Source organism: Elephas maximus, chromosome 13 (assembly GCF_024166365.1).
Source record: "Elephas maximus indicus isolate mEleMax1 chromosome 13, mEleMax1 primary haplotype, whole genome shotgun sequence".
Taxonomy (NCBI): Eukaryota; Metazoa; Chordata; class Mammalia; order Proboscidea; family Elephantidae; genus Elephas; species Elephas maximus.
In genome coordinates, this window is record NC_064831.1 from 105,641,278 (window position 1) to 105,657,063 (window position 15,786).

General features: G+C 40.7%; 1 protein-coding gene across 4 annotated transcripts in view; it reads left to right on the forward strand.

The window, feature by feature from the left end:
• NIPA2 (NIPA magnesium transporter 2) overlaps positions 1-13,967 on the forward strand; it is a 37,224-nt gene extending 23,257 nt beyond the window's left edge. For all 4 annotated transcript variants that reach the window (XM_049852611.1, XM_049852610.1, XM_049852612.1 and 1 more), the window contains 2 exons: positions 462-622; positions 12,380-13,967. In XM_049852611.1, coding sequence (XP_049708568.1) covers positions 462-622; positions 12,380-13,011 — 793 coding nt within the window. In that variant the 3' untranslated portion in view covers positions 13,012-13,967. The remainder of the gene's footprint in view (positions 1-461; positions 623-12,379) is intronic.
• Positions 13,968-15,786: the final 1,819 nt, after the last annotated feature.

Genomic DNA, 15,786 nt, shown 5'->3' on the forward strand with positions numbered 1-15,786 from the left:
TATACCACATGTTCTTTTTAGATGTGAAAAAAAAACTAGCTATAAAGTACAAAAATATGATAAATAATAGGCAAACTAGACTTACGAACAAATAAGAATGCATCAACCAATAGGGATAAATTAAAGTTGAACTTACTTTTAAGTGTTGGTTTGGATACAGATTCCTAATTAGGATGTAAATTTGTACAAACTGTAGCTCCTTTTTTTGTTTAAGTTTCTTAAAGTTTTAAGGTGGTAAATCATGATGGTTTTGTATATGATGAAGCAAGTGATTGCCTGGAAACTTTTCTTTCATGATTGTGTGTGCATTCTCTTTACCGGGACTGAAAACCAAAATCTTTGTACTCAGAGTGTTCTAGTTTGAGTTCAGTTCTTTAAACTCCAAGTTATGCTGATGTTTTAAAATGAGAAAACTTGCTGATTATGTTTTTGACTTTTTTTTTTTTCTTTTACCATTTTAGTGCTATTCTCTCTTCATACTTTCTAAATGAAAGACTTAATCTTCATGGGAAAATTGGATGTCTGCTAAGTATTTTAGGATCCACAGTTATGGTCATTCATGCTCCAAAAGAAGAGGAGATAGAGACCTTAGATGAAATGTCTCACAAGCTAGGTGATCCAGGTAAGAAAATATAAAGGCTTCGTTTGTCTTACTGTATTTTACTTTTTAATTTAATTTTTACTTTTATCAAAATGTTACATGTACATAAAGAGGCAAATAGTTCTGCAAAGCTTATTATAAAAACTAGCAGTTGTTCTCTTCCCCTGCCAGCCTCTGGCCCCTCGTTTCTTTTGTTTTCTAGCTTTAACATGTTTATATCGCTATTGCTTCCATCGCTTTAGGCATTGGCTTTACACTATAAAAGATGAATTTTTAGTTGTGTTGTTTAAATTATTTGTTTACATTATCATCACTACATGACTTTAATTCTCAGCTGTATTATGATACATCATAAAAGTCATACATTATGATTACTTTTCCTTTCTTGTATGATTTATGTTTTCCCTGAACTAATAATTATCTTCTTTTTTTAGTTTTCCATTCTGAAACTCTTCCCCAGATGTCTCATTCAGCTCTTTTTTTGTATTATTTTTTATTGTGCTTTAGGAAAGGTTTACAGAGCAAATTAGTTTCCCATTAAACAATTAATACACATGTTGTTTTGTGACATTGGTTGCCAACCCCATGATGAGTCAACTCTCTCCCCTTCTCGACCTTGGGGTCCCCATTTTCATTCGTCCAGTTGTCCCATCCTCTCCTGTCTTCTTGTCCTTGCCCCTGGGCTGGTGTGCCCATATACACTCGTATACGTGGTTGAGCTACATGTATTACTGTTTGTTCTATGGGCCTGTCTAATCTTTGGCTGAAGAGTGAACCTGAGGAGTGAGTTTAGTACTGAGTTAGAAGGATGTCCGGGGGCCATATTCTCGGGGATTCCCCAGTCTCCATCAGACCAGTAAGTCCGTCTTTTTTTGTGAGCGAGAGTTTTGTTCTACATTTTTCTCCAGCTCTCTCCGGGACCCTCTATTATGAACACTGTCAGAGTAGTCAGTGGTGGTAGCCAGGCACCATCTAGTTGTGCTGGACCCAGTCTGGTGGAGGCCGTGGTAGTCGTGTTCCATTAGTCCTTTGGACAAATCTTTCCCTTGTGTCTTTTGTTTTCTTCATTCTCCCTAGCTCCAGACAGGGTGGGACCAGTAAACGTATCTTAGATGGCCACTCACAAGCTTTTGAGACCCCAGATGCTATTCACCAAAGTACAATGTAGAACATTTTCTTTATAAACGACATCATGCCATTTGAGCTAGATGCCCCCTGAAACCATGGTACCCAGCCCTTAGCCCAGGAGCTTGATCCCTGTGAGAGTTTGGATGTGTCTGTGAAGCATCTGTGACCTTGCGTTTGTCAAGTTGTACTGGTTTCCCCAGTGTGAGTTTTTATGATAGTGGTCTTACACAGTATTGTCCTTTTGTGCTTATTTCACTCAGCATGATGTCCTCCAGATTCATCCATGTTGTGAGACGTCCCACAGATTCATCATTGTTCTTTAATTGTTGCATAGTATTCCATCGTGTGTATGTACCATAGTTTGTTTGTTCATTCATCCGTTGATGGGGACTTAGGTTGTTTCCATCTTTTTGCTATGTGAGTAATGCTGCAATGAACGTGTGTATGCATATGTCTTATCTGTGTGATGGCTCTGAATTCTCTAGGACATATTCCTAGGATTCTGATTGCTGGATCATATAGTATTTCTATTTCTAGCTTTTTAAGGAAGTGCCATATTGTTTTCCAAATGGTTGTAACATTTTACATACCCACCAGCAGTGCATAAGAGTTCCAGCCTCCCTGCAGCCTCTCCAACATTTGTTATTTTCTGCTTTTTTGATTTGTGCCAGTAATGTCGAGGGTGAGATGGTTTTCTCATTGTAGGTTTGATTTGCGTTTCTCTAATGGCCAGTGATCGTGAGCATTTCTGCATGTGTTTGTTAGCCACCTGAATGTCTTTGGTGGAGTGTCTGTTCATATTCTTTGCCTATTTTTTAATTAGATCATTTGTCTTTTTGTTGTAGAAGTGTTGGATTTTCCTATAGATTTTAGAGGTTAGACCCCTGTTGGATATGTTATAGCCAAACTAATTTTCCCAGTCTGTAGGTTCTCTTTTTACTCTTTGGTGAAGTCTTTTGATGATCATAAGCATCTAATTTTTGGGAGATCCCATTTATCTAGCTTATCTTCTGGTATTGGTGCATCATTAGTTATGGTTTGCATCCTATTTATGCCATGTATTAGGGCCTCAAGCATTGACCTTATTTTTTCTTCTGTGATCTTTATTTAGGTCTTTGATCCATTTTTAATTAGTTTTTCTACATGGTGTGAGGTATGGGTCCTCTTTCATTTTCTTAAAGATGAACATCCAGTTTTGCCAGCACCATTTGTTTAAAAGATTGTTTTCTCCCCGCTGAATGGACCTTGTTGAAGATCAGGTGACTGCAAGTGGATGGGTGTACATCTGGGTTCCTGGTTCTGACCCACTGGTCGGTATGTCCGTCGCTGTGTCACCACCAGGCTGTTCCGACTACCGTTGCTGTGTAGGAGGTCCCCGGGTCAGGTGGTGCGAGGCCTTTCTGCTTTCCTCTTCTGTGATGCTTCACTTGCCTGGGGCCGCTTCCTTCCGTATAAAGTTAATGATTGGTTTTTCCCTTTCATTGAAGAATGCTGCCGGTATTTGGATTGCGATTGCATTGTATTTGCAGATTGCTTTGGGTAGAATTGTCATTTTTACAGTGTTGAGTCTACCTGTCCATAAGCATGGTATGTTTTTTCATTTATGTAGGTCTCTTGGTTCCTTTTTTCTTAGTTTTTATTGTGCTTTAAGTGAAAGTTTACAAATCAAGTCAGTCTCATACAGAAACTTACACACACCTTCCTATTTACTCCTTGGTGCTCTCCCCCTAATGAGACAACACACTCCTTCTCTCCACTCTGTATTTTTGTGTCCCTTCAGCCAGCTGCTGACCCCTCTGCCCTCTTATCTCCCCTCCAGACGGGAGCTGCCCACATAGTCTCATGTGTCTACTTGATCCAAGAAGCTCAGTCCTTACCGGTATCATTTTCTATCTCATAGTCCAGTCCAATCCCTGTCTGAAGAGTTGGCTTTGGGAATGATTCCTGTCTTGAGCTAACAGAAGGTCTGGGGACCATGACCTCTGGGGTCCTTCTAGTCTCAGTCAGACCATTAAGTCTGGTCTTTTTAGGAGAATTTGAGGTCTGCATCCCACCGTTCTCCTGCTCCCTCAGGGGTTCTCTGTGGTGTTCCCTGTCAGGGCAGTCATCTGTTGTAGTCGGGCACCATCTTGTTCTGGGCTCAGGCTGATGTAGTCTCTGGTTTATGGGGCCCTTTCTGTCTCCTGGGCTCATAATTACCTTGTGTCTTTGGTGTTCTTAGTTCTTTTGGTTTCTTGCAGTAGTGTTTTGTAGTTTTCTTTGTAGAGGTCTTTTACATTCCTGGTTAGATTTATTCCTAAGTATTTTATTTTTTTAGGGGTTATAAATGGTATTGCTTTCTTGATTTCCTTTTCATAGTTCTGTATATTGGTGTGTATGGAAATCCAACTGAATTTAGTATGTTTATCTTTTATCCTGCTACTCTTCTGAATTTTTCTGTTAGTTCCAGTAGTTTTTTCATGGAGTCTTTGGGGTTCTCTATATATAGTATCATATTATCTTCAAATAGGGACAGTTTTACTTCTTTCTTACCAATTTGGATGCCTTTTATTTCTTTTTCTTGGCTTATTGCTCTCATAGGACTTCCAGCACAATGTTAAATAGGACCATGTCTTGTTCCTGTTCTCAGGGGGAATGTTTCAGCCTCTCTTCATTAAGAGTGATGTTGGCTGTTGGTTTTGTTTAAAAACCAATTGCTGTCAAGTCGATTGCAACTCAGTGACCCTAAAGGACAGAGTAGGACTGCCGCATAGGGTTTCCAAGGAGTGCCTGGTGGATTCGAACTTCCGACCTTTTCATTAACAGCCAGAGCTCTTGACCACTACGCCACCAGGGTTTCCTCATTTTGTGTAGATGACCTTTATTATGTTGAGGAATTTGCCCTCTATTCCTATCTTATTGCGAGTTTTTATTAGGACCGGGTGTTGGACTTTATCAGATGCCTTTTTTGCATGGATTGCGATGATGATGTGATTCATTTGTTTTATTTATGTGGTGGATTACGTTGAACCATCCTTGCGTACCTTGTATGAATCCCACGTGGTCGTGGTATATTATTTTCTAATATATGCTGCTGAATTCTATTGGCTAGAATTTTTGCATCTATATTCATGAGAGATATTGGCCTGTAATTTTCTTTTTTTTGCTTTCTCTTCATGGTTTTGGTATCAGGGTTATGCTGGCTTCATAGAATGAATTCAGAAGTATCCCTTACTTTTCTGTATTCTGTAATAGTTTGAGCAGTACTGGCGTAAGCTCTTCTCTGAGTGTTTGGTAGAATTCTCCAGTAAAGCCATCTGGGCTAGGGCTTTTTTTTTTGTTAGGAATTTTTTTTACCTCTTCTCTTGTTATGGGTCTGTTCAGATTTTCAACATCATTTTGTGTTAGTTTGGGTAGGTCATGTGTTTCTAGAAATTTGTCTATTTCCTGTAGGTTTTCAAATTTGTTGGAGTACAGCTTTTCATCGTACTTTGTTATGATATTTTTTATTTCTGTTGGGTCTGTTGTAATGTCCCCCATTTCATTTCTTATTTGGGTTATTTGCATCTTCTCCTGTTTTCCTTTTGTCAGTTTGGCCAAAGGTTTATCGATTTTGTTGATCCTTTCAAAGAACCAACTTTTTAGGTTTTCTTGATTCTTTCTGTTGTTTTTCTATTTTCTATTTCATTTATTTTTGCTCTGATCTTTATTATTTCCTTTCTTCTGGTGACTGTGGGCTTCTTTTGTTGTTCTCTGTTCAAGTTGTATAGCTAATGTTTTGATTTTGTCTCTTTTTAGTTTTTTCTGTTCTATGCGTATAAATGACACGTTGTCAATGCATTGTTGTTGTTGTGTCCCATCAAGTGGATTCCAACTCATAGTGACCCTGTGGTACAGCGTGGAGCTGCCCTACAGGTTTTCCTGGGCTGTAATCTTTACAGGAGTAGATTGCCAGGTCTTTTTTCCTGCACCCTTTCTTCTTTTTTTGATGTGTGCATCTATTGCTATAAATTGACCTCTGAACAGTGCCTTTGCTGTGTCCCAAAGGTTTTGGTACAATGTGTTTGAGTCTAGGAATTTTTTTATCCCATCTTTGATTTCTTCTGTTACCCAGTGGTTTTTAATCAAGGTGTTCTTCAGTTTCCACACGTATTTTTTTCTTGCTCTTCCTCTTATTTCTACTTTTATGCATTGTGATCAGAGAAGATGCTTTGTATTATCTCAGTGTTTTTGATTTTGTTGAGGGTTGCTTTGTGCCTAAGACGTGGTGTCTTCTGCTGAATGTTCCCATGTGGGTTGGAAAAGAATGTGTACTTGGCAGGTGTCGGGTGGAGTTCTGTATATGTCTGTGAAGTCATATTGGTTGATTTTGTCCTTTAGATCTTCTGTGTCTTTGTTGAGAATTTTTCTAGATGTTCTGTCCTTTATTGAAAAAAAAAAGTTATGTGTTGAAGTCTCTTTCTAATAGTGTGGACCTGTTAGTTTCTCTTTCAGAATTTTTTAGTATATTTCGGAGCCGTGTCATTGGGCACATAGGTATTTATTGTGGTTATGTCCTCTTGGTGGATTGTCCCTTTAATCATTATATAATGTCCTTCCTTTTATATTGAATATTGTCTTAAAGTCTATTTTATCTGAGATTAGTATTGCCACTCCTGCCCTTTTTTGGTTGCTGTTTGCTTGATATATTTTTTTCATCTTTTGATTTTTAATATATTTATGTCTTTGTTTCTGAGGTGTATCTCTTGTAGACGGTGCATTGATGGGTCCTGTGTTTTTATCCATCTGTTACTGTCTCTTTATGGGTGCATTGAAGCTAATTAAGTTCAGTGTGATTATTGATAGGTGTGAGCTTATTGCTGTCATTTTGTAGCTTTTTTTTTTTTTGTGGTGCTGATGGTTTCTTTGTTCCTCTTACTCTCCTGTGTTGAATTCATTTTGTTTGTGGATTTTCTGTTTCTTTAATTTTCGTAGATTTTGTGTTAATTAGACGTTTTATTTTTCTTCTTTATTTTGATGAGTAGGTTTGTTAACTTTCTTTGCGGTTACCTTGAAATTTACCCCGTCTTCTGAATTTGAATCTGTCTTTTATTACTTGATATCACGTTGACATCCTCTCCATTTGAAAGTTCTGTACCTACACTGCTTGTTCCCTCTGTTACTGTTCTGACATTATTGTCATTTACAGATTGACATCTCTGGTTCTCTGTTGTAAATCTTTTAGTTTTGTTTTATCCTTAAGAGTCATTACCTGGGTTGGTATCTAGCTGAAGCTGTTCTGTGTCCTAGATTAAGGTTTTTTTCTGGTGTCGTTTGTTCTCCAACTGAAGGATTCTTTAATAATGGTCTTGTAAATTTGGTTTGGTTTTTACATATTCCCTTGATTCTGTTTTTCTGAAAATGTCCTAATTTTGCCATTGTATTTGAGCGAGAGTTTTGCAGGGTTTATTATTCTTGGTTGGCAGTTTTTTTCTTTCAGGGTTTTATATGTGTTATCCCAGTGTTTTCTTGCTTGAGTGGTTTCTGCCTAGTAGTCAGCTTAGTCTTGGTGTTTCCCTTTGGATGTGCCTTCATTTTGCTCAGGCTGCTGTCAGGATTCTTTGTTGTTGGTTTTGGTGAGTGCGATTGTGATACACCTTCGTGATTTTCTTTTCGGGTCCATCCTGTATTGGGTTTGTTGAGCTTCTTAGATGGTCAGCTTTTCATCTTTCATATTAGGGAAGTTTTCTGTAAGCAAATCTTCAATGATCCTCTCTGTGTTTTCCATTTTCTCCCCCGTTCTGGAACTCTGATCACACACATTTTTGCTCTTGAGTGTATTTCACATAGGTCTGAGGTTTATCTTCATATTTTTGTTTGATTTTTTCCTCCAACAAAGTGGTATCCAAGGATTTGTCTTCAATTTCACTGATCCTGCCTTCCATTGTTTCAGGCTTGCACCTAAAACCTTCTATTGTGTTGTCCATTTCTGAAATCGTGTTTTATCTGTTGGGTTTCTAATTGATGTTTTTGTATGATTTCTAGTTGTTTGACATTTTGTTCCTGTATTATTTTCCTGAATTCTTCCATTTCTTTGTGTTTTCCTTGATTTTTTTCTGTATTTCCCATGATTTTGTCTACTTTTTAGTTTTGTCCGTGTTTTCCTTCATTTCTTCCCTAATCTACTGGAGAGCTCTGAATATTTAGGGCTGTATTCCATATCACGTAGTTCCAGTTCCTTTTCTTTTACCAGAAGGTCATCTCATGTTTTATTTTGGTTGTGCACTGGAGCCATCCTGTTCTGTTTTTTTTTTTTTTTAAATATGTTTTGATACATCTGCCGTCTTTGGGACATTCGGAAATTTCTTCATTTATTTATTGTAGGTTTGTTTGTTTCGTCCTACTTTTTTGTTTTATTTGGTTACTTCTGGGTGGGCAGCCTGGACTTGTTGTTTGCTTGTGTGTGGGCATGATACTTTTCACCACCTCAGCCAGGCAGGCAGGTCTGGTCACTCAACTGTGGTATAGCAGGGTAGGTCCAGTGGGTGGGGGGGTGGGGATGGGTTGTTTGCAGCATGAGCTGGGGTTGGCGGGGCAAGGCTGGGGGGACAATGCTGGTGCTGCTTGGGGTACGGCGCTCTGTGCATCATGCAGATAGGCAGGAGGGGAGGGAGAGGATGTGATGTGCAGAGCACGTGCTCTGTCTCCTGTTGGGAGCTCCATGAAGTTGCCTTTCCCCGTACTCCCTGTCTGGAGTCGTTCATGGCTGTGGTCCAAGATGGTGAATCCCTGCCACGTTAGCTGGCGGGGTACCTCCACTCTGTAGCTCTCCTCGTTCTCTGTCGGTTTCTTTGATTTGGTGCTTGATTATTTTATCCCTTCTGTTGGGCTTCAGTCTACAGTGATGTTTCTAGGGTGGGAGAACATTGTCATCTAAAATTTTCCTTTATCAGTATCCTGGGAGAATCCTTTCACTTTTTTTTCCTGAAATCTCATGTTTGTGCCTTCATTTTGGTGAAGCCACACTTATATGAGATAGGGGCACAGAAGCTGTAAGATTTTTTTAAGACCTTGCATGTTTCAGATTGTCTTTAATCTACTCATTGTCTTCTCACTTGCAGTGTTCTTTGAGAAATCTAATGTGACTAACTGGCTCTCTTGTCTTTCATGTGTGACCGGTCTTTTGTCTTTGGAAGTTATTAGGGTGTTCTCTTTGTCCTAGGATCTGAAATTACACACTGATGGGCCCAGGTGTGGGTCATCCTTCATCCCTTTTTCTAGGTACTTGATGGGTCCTTTTAATTTCGAAATTCATTTTTCAACTCGGGGGAATTTAATTACTTCTCTGATATTGTTTCCATTTTCTCTTTGTGAAGTTCTTATTCATCTGTTGATGGGACTTCCTGAACTGGACCATTTTCTTATATTTTTCCTTATTTTTTCCATTTTGCCTTTTTGCTTTGTCTTCTGGGTCATTTCCTCAGTTTTAGCTTCCAGCCCTTTTATCGAGTTGTTATTTCTACTGTTTTTAATTTCTAAGAGCTTGCTTTTTTTTTTTTTTTTTTTTTTCGGTTGTTTTAAAGTCTTTATCTGTGTAATGTCAATATCAGGATTATTTCTGAGTCTGTTTTTTCCTTTTTAGTCATTTTTATCTTTTGGCATTTTTGATTGAATGCAGAACACAATATGTTAAAAAGTGTAAATGTGGTCTTTTCTTCCTTCGAAGAAAAGGTAATTTCTGTGGGGGCAGATCACCTTTAACGAGGCGAAGCTGCATTTCAAGCCTTCTTTGGGGCTGGCTTTGTTCCATTTTGCCTTCTTCTTGGTCATAGCCCTTCCGGCCCTCAACTGAATAGCCTGGGATGTTTACCGACCACTCTTACCTCACTGAACTGTGAACTCTGACGTCTGTCTCTTCGATACCACACCATATCTGAACTCCCGGCTTAACCCTTTAGCCTCCCGACCACCCTTTTCACTTGGTTCCACTAACCTTGCCACGTGCAGCATAAGTGCCTACAAATGCCTTCAGGGAAATTGGGACCCAGAATTTTGGACTTATTCATCTGCAGTTCCCTCCTTTCTGGGATCTTGGCCCACTAAGTTCTAATTTTTTACCCAGTGCACTGAAACCTCCCCAAGTCCCAGGCTGCGTACGACTTTCTGCTGACCTCTATGCTCGCCCTTACTTCCTGCTCTAGAATTGGCAGTTGCCCCAGAGGAAAAGCAGAAGCAGTGTTTCCCTTTACTCTGGGTCTTGTCCCCTGGAGGTCTGGTTGCTTTGATTGCCCTTAGAAGTCCTCATATGAATGCTTCTTTTTGTCTGTTTGCAGTTGTTTTGTTTTTGTAGTTTACCCGTTGCCTATGGTTGCTTTGGGTATAAGGTTAGTCTGGTACTTCATCATTGTTTCTCTGAGGATTAATGGGGGGAGGCTTTTTTTTTTTTTTATGTTTTCCTCTATCTACATGGAGGGAACCAAGGCTGTTGCTCTCTTCAGTTTTGTCCGCTCCTCCTTGCTAGAGGCGTTCTTTGCTCAACTGTCCTGATCCGTGGCTGCCTTCTTACCTTTAAAACGGGGGCGGGTCAGATGTAGCAGAGAAGCTTCCAACCTTCTGCCTGGCTGTAAAGTTCTGGAAATTGAGTGGGGACGGGGGTCTTAGCTTCATGGAAGTACACTTCACCCTAGCCCTGTTCAGTGCGGAGCCTCTCAGTGCACGGGTTGGTCCCGAGACCTGCAGGCCGGGCAGGGCACGGGTTGGTCCCCGAGACGTGCAGGCCGGGCAGGGCGCGGGTTGGTCCCCGAGACGTGCAGGCCGGGCAGGGCGCGGGTTGGTCCCGAGACGTGCAGGCCGGGCAGGGCGCGGGTTGGTCCCGAGACGTGCAGGCCGGGCAGGGCGCGGGTTGGTCCCGAGACGTGCAGGCCGGGCAGGGCGCGGGTTGGTCCCCGAGACGTGCAGGCCGGGCAGGGCGCGGGTTGGTCCCCGAGACGTGCAGGCCGGGCAGGGCGCGGGTTGGTCCCCGAGACGTGCAGGCCGGGCAGGGCGCGGGTTGGTCCCGAGACGTGCAGGCCGGGCAGGGCGCGGGTTGGTCCCCGAGACGTGCAGGCTGGGCAGGGCACGGACTTCCAGCTGGCTCCTGTTTTTAGTCTCACCTTCACCTTCACCTCCACTTCCAGAGACACTTTGTACCTCACGAGGGTTCTGTTCCGTGAATCCAGTTGCTTCCTAAGCTTTGATCGCTGCTGATGTGGGATTCCGCTCCTTCTGATGTGCCGTACTAGAGTCCCTGGGTGGGGCAAACAGTTAAGCCCTGCATTACTAAGCAGAAGTTTGGCCTTTCAGATGCTCCCAGAGGTGCTGGAAGATAGTCATGCTGATCAGCTCCCAAAATGTCACAGCCGTTGAAAACCCTGAAACACGTGGGGGGTTACCCTGAGTTGGAATCTACTGCAAGGCAACTTTTGGTTTTTTTAAACTGGTTTTTAGTTATCCTCTGCTTCTGGCTCCAAAATACTGTTGCTGTATCTCCTTCCCTGTTTTTGTATTATTTGCCTCTTTATAAAAATCCCATTATTATCTTAGTTACTTAGTGCTGCTGTAACAGAAAAACCGTTAAGTGGGTGGCTTTAACAAACATCTGTTTTCTTACAGTTAGGAGGCTAGAAGTCCAGATTTAGGGTGCTGGCTCTAGGAGTTTCTGTCTGCTCTGGGGGAAACCCTCGTCTCAGCCTGTCTGGAGTTCCTGGGAGATCTCCACAGGGCATCCATCTCTTCCCCACTTGTGCTTGCTTCTGTGCCTAATCTGCTCTTCTTATGTCTCAAAATGGTTATGTTTAAGACATTCCTATCCTGATGGCATCATTAACATAAAGAAAACCTTATTCCCAAGTGGGATTACATCCACAGGTACCAGGGTTAGGATTTACAACACGCATCTTTGGGGGGACACACAATTCAATGCATAACGTGGAGTTTGTGGAGGGAACGGAGTAAATGCCTGTATGTGACTTCTCTGTGCTGCCTTTTCTTATCTTAAACGTAGATGGAGGAATCTATAGTCGTGAGGATTAAGTGACTGCTGAGCAAAGTGCCTGTGCTATAGAGTTGTTAGCTATTGTTATGCTATGCCAGTTCACTGTATTCAGTCAGAACACCTACACTATTTTTCAGGTTCTCCGATTGATTTGCTCTCGCAGTGGTTGTCCCTAAATATTTTTAAAATCTACTCCTTTTAGGGCAAACTTAATTTATAACTCCTAGGTATGGGTTGGAATTGACTCGATGGCAGCGGGTTTTATGTTAAATATCCGTAAATTAATGAGTATGGTTTCTCCTCCACCCGTCCCTGTCCCTTTTCTGATTGCCTTGGATGTTAGAACACTGAAGTGGGTAGGAGGTGGTGATCCAGGATGCTCTGGGACACGAATTAGCCTAATTCAATTTTATTTTGAGGCATAAGATGCAACTTAAAAATATTAGTGGTATCCCAGTTTGTGAATATGAAAGCATCCTTTAATCTTCCAGTTTGTGGGTGTGCTGCTTTCTAGGGCAGATCCCAGGAAAGCTGATTTTGATTTTAGAGCCAAGCCTTTTCTCCTTCCTATCGAGTATCTTATCGCGCTTTGGATTTTCAGTTTTCCTTAGTACTTAAACATTGACTAACTAAATACAACTTTTCTTTGCCTCCTCCAGGTTTTGTGGTCTTCGCAACACTTGTGGTCATTGTGTCCTTGATACTAATCTTTGTGGTGGGACCTCGCCACGGACAGACAAACATCCTTGTGTACATAACAATCTGCTCTGTAATAGGAGCATTTTCTGTCTCCTGTGTGAAAGGCCTGGGCATTGCCATCAAAGAGCTGTTTGCGGGAAAGCCTGTGCTGCAGGGTCCCTTGGCCTGGATTCTTCTGCTGAGCCTGACAGTCTGTGTGAGCACACAGATTAATTACTTAAACAGGGCCCTGGATATATTCAACACCTCAATTGTGACTCCAATATATTACGTATTCTTTACCACATCGGTTTTAACATGTTCAGCTATTCTCTTTAAGGAGTGGCAAGATATGCCTGTCGATGATGTCATTGGTACTCTGAGTGGCTTCTCTACAATCATTGTGGGAATATTCTTGTTGCATGCCTTTAAAGATGTCAGCTTTAGCTTAGCAAGTCTGCCTGTGTCTTTTCGAAAAGATGATAAAGCAGCGAATGGTAATCTCTCTAATATGTATGAGATTCTTAATAGCGAAGAAACCTTAGCCTGTGGAATTGAACAACACACTGGTGAAAATGTTTCCCGAAGGAATGGAAATCTGACAGCTTTTTAGGAGATATAATTAAAAGGCTAATCTATAATTCTGTTTTAAAATGAACTTGAATGTCAGAATGTGTCTGAAAAAGAATTGTCCTCAAATAATGTTCTCTAAAGACAATCTTTTTTAAGGTTTCACTGAGTTGGACCAAGAAATTACTTTTCTCACATCTAAATGATGGTAGCTCACTACAGTGACCTTAGTACCTGGCCGATTTCTGTTTCTATGAACATTGTATTACTGTAGAGGCATTTTGAAGTTTGATTCCTTCACCAAAAACTAAATGCACTAACGACAATTTTAAGTCTATAAAAATGCTTTATTTTTCATTGGTGATAAAAGTGTCAAGTATGCGTTTGTTACCTCCAGTCTGTCAAGTCCTGACCATTTTAGGCATTTTGGTATAAAAAATAACAAAGTCATCCCAATCCATTACCTCATGGTTTACCTTTCCTACGAACACGACTCCTGTTTGATGAATTCTTTTAATTTTGAACTGTTAGTTTAAGTTACTAGACGAGGGAACATTCTAGACCACAAAAAGGTAGGAAATCGCCTCCCAAAAAACGCTTTCAGGCTGTGACTTAGTTACCGTACATATGATTTCCCGTATACATCTGACGGACTTCTTAGACGACAGCTTTGTTAAGCCCACTGTATTTTGCATCTTTTGGGGCTGGGCTCTTGGAGTCAGCCAGCTTTATTTTTCAGTTACTGGAATCTTGAGATGTCTGAAAGTTTATCATTTTACTTCAGCTCTTACTCTTTTCCGTGTGTTTTCACAATATGTCATTTATGCCTTTTAACAACTCTGGGAAATGAAGTCAAAAGACTAGGATTATATCTTAAATTTAGTTTATAATAAAAGACAAAACAAAGTTCTGGGTCTACTAAATGCTTAGAACGAACAATATTTGTAAAACATGGTTTCTTTGTACCAAATATTTTATTTTGCTTAAGAGTTTATTTGTACCACTATATATTTTGGTCTTTTAAAAAGTATTTATGGAAAATGTAAAGCATATGGAAAAAATAGTAGAATAGTATAATGAACCCCCATCCAGCTTCAAAACCTTTCAACTTGTAGCTATTAATTGGCCTTAAAAAAACAAACAAATGGTATTGGGGACACAGTTTTCAACTGGGTAGTAGGAAGAACACGGCTGTGGACCTGCACCATTCTGCTCTCCCTGCCCAAGGCGTCACAGCACAGCAGGTGGGCCGGCACCGGGAGTCCGCCTCTGCCCGAGCTCTGTGAGTGCGTCACTGAGCAGAGGTGGTGGAGGCTGAGCGGAGAGCACAGCCTCACACGTTCCCTTACGTCTCCCCGTCGGCTTTATCAGGGTCAGTTTTCACATTTCATAGAATAAGTTGTTTTTCCCAATTTATTATTGTCCCCTATAAAGTCTTTTTACACCTTTTTTCCCCTAATTACCTCTATCCCTGTAATTTTAATATCAGGTATGCTGTATGTGTGCATATGTGCAGTACCTGTGCTTTATACTTAAGCATAAAAACTAATTTTTACCCCTTTGGGGGTGATATCGCCCCCCATTGAGACTGCATAGGTTAATACTAATATTTTATAGCACTTGAAATTGTCTTGTATATAAGTGTTTACTACATTTTATTTGGCTTATAATTAAATCTTAACAAAACTCAGTAATATGGACTATTTAGTTTCAGTCAATAATTTTAATTTTTAAAAAATCATATTCTGTATTTTCAGTATAGGGTGAGCATAAATACCATCTCTTAATCTGAGTCCCTGGGTGGCCCAAAAGTTAAGTGCTTGAATACTACTGACAGGTTGGTGGTTCACACTCACCCAGGGCACCTCAGAAGAAAGGCCTGTCTACTTCAGAAAGGTCAGAGGCTTGAAAACTGTGGAGTAGTTTCATTCCACACACCCGGGATTGGAATTGACGGCAACTGTTTCTTTTGTTGGTTTTCATCTCTAGCAAAATGTTGGACCCAAGGTTATTCATTGCCATTACCAGAAGCAATGTTTTGTAAATAGTCCTAGTGCACTGTGTGCAATTTGAGGGTAAAAAAGTACAACAGAATAATTCACATACTTGATGTACCATGCCTGATGCTCCTGGACTTTGGCGTTAAATTTCCAAAGGCATGTGGAAGTCACTCCTTTTTGTGGGAAAAAATCATTTCAGATATTGCTGAAGGTTGTGACTGCCCAAATAATGTAAACTAAATGCCCCGTTAAGATATAAAGTAAGTTTAGCTGATAATGTTTGCCTTGTATTAATCTATATTGTTTGCTCATAATAGACTGCCATAAACTTTTATCCATTCAATTAGAAGTTTTAGATACTTGTGGCCTTAATATTTTAAAATTTGGCTTTAGCTTAGTTCTTACCTATTTCTGTGTCTCAAATAGTCAACCAGACTGCTTTCAGTTGGACAAAGAACATGGAAGAACTCCAGCTGTGTGAAACAGTTCACCCAGTAGTTGGGAAGGACAACAGGGGTGGTCAGGAAGAGACCTTCTGTTGTCTCCAGTCCCTTACTGTGCACATTGTCTCAGGTGGGTCTCCTTTCCTCACACCACGGCCCTCAGCTTCACAACCAGAAGAGGGCAGCCCAGTACAGCTTTTGTCTAAATTTAGTTTTCATTTCATCCCCCTGGAAACCTAAAAGTGTTTTCAAATGGTGTCATGATCTCGTCCTATCTGAGACCCCCAGGCCCAATCTGAATTCTGAGAGGAAGGTACAAGGGAGTCTGGTTCTAGAGTAAATGAACGAACAAAAACAGGCTTCATGGGTTTTATT